This window comes from Doryrhamphus excisus, unplaced genomic scaffold, assembly GCF_037039965.1.
Source record: "Doryrhamphus excisus strain RoL-2023G ecotype Guam unplaced genomic scaffold, RoL_Dexc_Guam_v1.1 HiC_scaffold_25, whole genome shotgun sequence".
Taxonomy (NCBI): Eukaryota; Metazoa; Chordata; class Actinopteri; order Syngnathiformes; family Syngnathidae; genus Doryrhamphus; species Doryrhamphus excisus.
The window spans coordinates 176,904-182,569 of record NW_027621863.1 but is presented as its reverse complement, the minus strand read 5'-3'; the positions used below and the strand labels follow the sequence as shown (position 1 = coordinate 182,569).

At 63.0% G+C, this 5,666-nt stretch overlaps 1 protein-coding gene across 1 annotated transcript; it reads right to left on the bottom strand.

Annotated features, from left to right (window-relative positions):
* Positions 1-1,456: 1,456 nt before the first annotated feature.
* Positions 1,457-5,290, bottom strand: LOC144897942 (DNA-directed RNA polymerase II subunit RPB2-like). Its single transcript, XM_078788930.1, has 4 exons — positions 3,762-5,290; positions 3,263-3,723; positions 1,998-3,174; positions 1,457-1,901 (listed from the first exon to the last, which is right to left on the bottom strand). The coding sequence occupies exons 1-4, from the start codon at positions 5,288-5,290 to the stop codon at positions 1,457-1,459; spliced, it is 3,612 nt and encodes a 1,203-aa protein (XP_078645056.1).
* Between the last annotated feature and the right edge of the window lie 376 nt (positions 5,291-5,666).

The following is a 5,666-nucleotide window of genomic DNA, read 5'->3' as shown; positions in this document are numbered from 1 at the left end:
TACCCGTGCTGCTTGTTGAGGTTGGCGCGCCCGAAACGCTGCACGTACTCTCGCGCGGTGGGCCGTCGTCCTCGGCGAGCCTTTTCGTCGACCGCCGGTTGTCGGCGGTTGTCAGGCCACACACTTTCGAGGCACTCAACGGCCGCCTGACCAAATGTGCGTCGGCGTGAGGCCCAGCGAAGCGTAAACAGATCGATGTGCCGGTTGCCAGTCATGCGCCACTTGCCGCCCGCCCGGTAGACGTTCACAATTGTGCCTTCCCGAGCGACAAAGAAACGGACGTCGGACCGCCGCGATCCGTCGGCCAGGAAGGCCGGATGATCCGCCGCAACAGGCACCTCGGTCGGCCAAGGCAAGCTGACAAACATGGGTCTGTTTCGCCAGCAGGCCACGCCTCGGTATTGGCAGCCCGCCCTCGTCCTATCGTCAGCCGCCGGCGACAGCGGTGGTGACGTGTTGATCAGGCTCAGGTGCTCGGCTCGATCGGTTTCGACAGCGCCAAAACGCTCGTGCATCTCCACGGCAGCCGGCAGATCGATTGTTGTTTCAAAGGCGTCAGCGTTTTTACTGGTTTTGATGTTCTCACCGTCGTGCCGCATGTTAGAACAAGCGGTCGGATGGGAAAGAAGCGTGTGTTTGCGGGAAAATAGTTACAGCCGGGGCAAGCGGGGGCAAGCGGAGGCAAGCGGAGGCAAGCGGAGGCAAGCGGAGGCAAGCGGAGGCAAGCGGAGGCGAGCAAAAGTAAGCAAAGGCAAGCAAAGGCGAACGGAGGCGAGCAAAGGCGAACGGAGGCGAGCAAAAGTAAGCAAAGGCAAGCAGAGGCAAACGGAGGCGAGCAAAGGTGAGCTGACCAGGTTTTGGCCGTTCCACCGGTTTCTCGTCTCGGGCGCTCGATCCGAGTTCAGAGTTGAGGTGAAACTAGACAATACTATCGTGACGTTTATCGCAGATGAAACGCGCCGATCAATATGACGTTATCCGCCGCTGTCGTGGCCGACCAAGACGTTTTTAATTTTTATTGGGACGGTAGCCGGGATGGGGGTTGTGGGGGGGGGAAGAAATTAGATTGTATATATTATATATATAATATATATATATAATATATAATATATATTGCTGAACACAATGTTGTTTTTAGCTCAGCCGCCAAAGCGTTAAATGTTTGCCAAACAATGCCATCGTTTGTCTGTCCAATTGGTTTCAGCCTCTTGGCTGTCTGGGCGGGGTTAAATAGGTTTTATTATCTTAAGATCCGTTTTGAGCAGCCGGCACAGCTGAAACTTGTTTACCCGTAAACTGCAATGGTGTTTTTTTTTATTTTTTCCAGCGAGGGAGGGCCGTGCCAAAACTAATTAGGGTTTGAGGCTTCCTTGTTCCTTTAATGTTTGCCGTCGATCGGCCGTCCGCTCGGCCGTCCGCTCGGCCGTCCGCTCGGCCGTCCGCTCGGCCGTCCTGATCAATCCGGCGTATCAATATTGTAGCGTATCTTGATGCCAATGGCCTGCAGCTCCTGCAACAGCATTTTGGTGGTGTAGGGCACAGCCATCATCTCCACGGTGGCCGATTCACACCGTTCGCAGTGGTCCGAGGTGGCAGCCGCCGCGTAGCCGCACAGCGTGCAGACGGGAAGCGCGTACGGGTCGCTCAGGTCGTGCATGGACTCGCGTAGTGCGGCCGCCGCCCCGTGACTGATCTTACACCACTGCTCCATCTCGCCTATCTTGATACCCCCGTCCCGACTCCTGCCCGCCACCGGCTGGCGGGTCAGCGGATCCAGCGGACCCCCGGCCCTGGAGTGGATCTTGCCAGAGACCATGTGTCGCAGGCGCTGGTACGGACACGGCCCCATAAAAATCTTGGCCGGAAACCGACGGCCCGTCAGACCGCAATACATGACGCTATCCCAGCAGACTAGGCCTCCTCCGCCACCTCCTCCGCCACCTCCTCCTCCGCCACCTCCTCCGCTGCCTCCTCCACTGCCGCCCACTTCCTCAGCCAATCCCGCCCGCCGGCCCGCCGCCTCGATCTCGGCCGCCACGGCCGGGTGCCCGAAAGCCGTGGCGTCGTAGAGCCGGCCTTCTGCGCAGGCCGCCCGATCAAAACACATCTGCAGCAGATAGTTTATCGTCATGCGCGAGGGAAAGGCGTGCGGGTTGATGATCAGGTCGGGCGTTGTGCCGTCGGCGCAGAACGGCATGTCCTCCGGCCGAAATATGGCGCCGCACGTGCCCTTCTGGGCGGTGAAGGAGGCAAATTTGTCGCCAATCTCTGGAAACCGAGCGCTCCGCAGCCGGACCTTGACCGTGACGGCGCCGTCGACGTCTCGGTCGCTGACGACTCGGTCCAAGTACCCCTCCTCGCCCGGTCGGACGACCATCGAGACGTCGCGCGTTTGCAGCGGCCCGCCGGGTGACTGCTTGTGCCATATCTTGCCCGCCAGCACAACGCCAGCGGGCAGCCACGGCGCATCGCAGCAACCTGCTCGGAGCCGGTATTTGGCCGAGGCCTTTGCCGCCGCCCTAGCCTTAGCCACACACACTACGCCCGTGGCCTCGTCCAACAGGCCGTAGTCCCGGTCCGCCCGGCGGACGTCGTAGGGTGGCACGCCAATGGTCTCGTAGTCATACCGGGACCGCCGACGGGCCGTCTCGCAGTAGGTGCGATAGGTCACGCAGCCGAAAAGGCCCCTTTCCAGAGCGGCGGCGTTCAGCACAATGCTATCCTCCTGGTTGAACCCGCGAGCCGTCATCACGGCCACCACCGCCACAGCCCCGTGCGACAGCTCCTGAAAGCCGGTTTCACGCGAGAGCCTGGAGGCCGTGAGGGCCCGCTGAGGGTAGTCCAGCACATGCAGCGTGGCGTCCCAACGATCGCGGATGTTGAGGCCCAGCACGCCTATTGCCTGCTTGCCCATGTTGGACTGGTAGGCCACGCGGGGCGATTGCGAGTGGTTGTAGAACGGCACGGCGGCGGCGGCCACGTCGGTCAGCAGCCGATCGGGCGGCGGGTCGGCGTAGTCCACGCCAGCCGTCAGGCAGCCCAGCTCCTCAGCGCACAGCCGTACGAGACGGCCGGCCGGGCCTCGTCTGCCTCGCAGATCGATCACCGGTCGCGTGAATCGGCCCTCAGCACCCAGCAGGTGCAGCTCGTCGGCGGCCCGGTCCCAGACCAACCCTGCGCCAGATGGCAACCGGCTGCCAAGCCAAGCCTCCAGTCCGGCCGGATCGGCGGTGATACCTCTCAGCGCCCCGTCGACCGTTACCAGCGTGACGGCCGCTACGGCCGCCGAAGCCCCCGTTGCGGGCCCCGTTGCGGGCCTCGGAGCCTCCGGAGCCTCCGGAGCCCCCAAAGCCCCCGAAGCCCCCGAAGCCCCTGAAGCCCCTGAAGCCCCCAAAGCCCCCGAAGCCCCTGAAGCCCCTGAAGCCCCTGAAGCCCCAAAAGCGCCCAAAGCCCCCGAAGCGCCCAAAGCCCCCAAAGCCTCCGAAGCCCCCGAAGCCCCCGAAGCCCCTGAAGCCCCTGAAGCCCCCAAAGCGCCCAAAGCCCCTGAAGCGCCCAAAGCCCCCGAAGCCCCCGAAGCCCCCGAAGCCCCTGAAGCCCCCGAAGCCCCTGAAGCCCCTGAAGCCCCCAAAGCCCCCGAAGCCCCTGAAGCCCCCGAAGCCCCCGAAGCCCCCGAAGCCCCCGAAGCGCCCGAAGTGCCCGAAGCCCCCAAAGCCCCCGAAGCGCCTGAAGCGCCCGGAGCAGAGAAGAGAAAAGTTTCAGACCTGTCGGCGCTCGGCGAGGCCGTCCCAGCCAAGGGCACCTGGCCAGCCAGCTGCAGCAGCAGATCCAGCTCGCTGCGGGGGACGCCCATTGAAAAGCCGCAGCCCAGCGCCATGTTGAGCACTATCCCCACGCGCTCGCCTTCCGGCGTTTCGTACGGACACAGGAAGCCGTAGTGAGAGCCGTGCAGCTGCCTGACGCGAAAGTTTTTCCCCTTGTAGCCAACGGCGTGCGTCAGCCGCCGCAGGTGGCTGAGGCGGGCGCTGTAGTTGTGGTTGGTCAGGACCTGCGACACGCCGGTGCGCACGTAGGCGGGAGGCCCGGTCCGCTTGACAGACCAGTTGCCTGTGGCGAAACACAGCGCCAGTCCGTTGGTGATGATCGAACCGGTCGACCAGCGGGCGACGGTGTGATGCGACTCAAGCGCGTTTCGCACCAGTTTGACATACTGCTTGAAAAGCCCCCGAAACAGGAAGAGGATGAGCCGGCCGGTACAGTCGACCCGCTTGTTGACCAGGCTGTCCCGGTCGCAGGGGACCTGCGTCCCACCGGCCGCCGCCGCCAGCCTTCTGATCATCCACGCCAGATGGGCAGCCGTCTCGGTCGCGGCGGCGGGTCTCTCGCAGTGCGGGAACCCATCTTTGTGCATCTCGATGGTTGATCGTCGGGCAGCGGCGGCGGCGGCTTCCCCCGTCTCCTCATTGGCAGCGGCAGCCTCCTCGGCCGCCTCAGCCCACTGCCGTAGCAGCATGTCGCACATGGCCGCATGGACCGCCGTCGGGCAGCGGTGGACGGGCTCCGCTGCCCCTTTGTCGTCGCTGAGGGGCGCGCACAGCCCACAGTCAGCTGCCACCGTGCGGAACGGCACGCCAAGCTGCCGCAGCACCGAGCCCGCCGTCACACGACGTTTGACGCACGGCAACGAGAACTCAAGCGTGCGCCGGCCGTCGGTGTGCGCGCGGGTCATTACCGACTGACCTGTGACGGCCGAGACGCTACGGAACTCGCAGACCCAGCCGTCCTGATCTCGCGTCACCACAGGTCGGTCGTACGCCGGCCTGATGTGCGGAATCAGTACTCTCTCCTTGCCCTTGATTATAAAGTAGCCGCCGGGGTCGTAAGGGCACTCGCCGGGCACGGGCTCAGGGCCCGAGTCGGTTGTCAGCCGGCAGACGGCCGACCGCACCGCCGCAGGTATCCGACACAGCTCGACAGATGTGCAGCTGGATTTCCCGTCGGGGCCGCGGATGACAGCCTGACACGACACAACGGCGGCGTAGGTCAGGTCGGCACGCCGCGCCTCAGCCGGAAACAGCGCCCGACCGTCAGCCGTCACGGGCGGCGCAAACGTCAGCTTGCCAAAGACGACTGTGGTGCCGCCCGCCGTCACGGGCGGTTCAGCCGCCAGGATGGCCGGGATGCCTCGGAAAAGCGCATCCTCATACGATCGGATGTGATGCGCGACCAGCGCTCGGCTCGAGAGGGGGCCGTAGAACAACTCCTCGTCAATCGACGGCCGCCGGTCGGTCATTGGGCGCCTGAACGGAGAAGGGAAACCAAAACTAATATCAATGAATAGGAAATACGTTTACGTTTGCTCACCAAGCTCTCACGCGCTCGTCATAGCTCTCACTATCCTTCTCTCTCCTTCTCTCTCCTTCTCTCTCCTTCTCTCTCCTTCTCTCTCCTTCTCTCTCCTTCTCTCTCCTTCTCTCTCCTTCTCTCTCTCTCCTTCTCTCTCTCTATATATGTGCCAATTGGATATGTCTTAAAACAGAAATCCGTTTGGGATCAACGCTATCGGTCAAATCGCAACAGCGTCTGTTTCGCTTTCTCCCCCCCAATGCTCTGTTGTCGCCGAGATCAACACCCGCACGTGCCGCTAAAGATTTGGCCGTCGATTCCAA

What these genes read in the sequence shown, in the direction of transcription:
- LOC144897942 (XM_078788930.1), bottom strand. Translation starts at nt 5,290, where the DNA reads ATGACCGACCGGCGGCCGTCGATTGACGAGGAGTTGTTCTACGGCCCC. An exon ending in GCCTCGCCGAGCGCCGACAG is followed by an intron (nt 3,724 to 3,761) that starts GTCTGAAACTTT and finishes CGGGCGCTTCAG; the next exon opens with GCGCTTCGGGGGCTTTGGGG. An exon ending in GCGGGCCGGCGGGCGGGATT is followed by an intron (nt 1,902 to 1,997) that starts GGCTGAGGAAGT and finishes AGTCTGCTGGGA; the next exon opens with TAGCGTCATGTATTGCGGTC.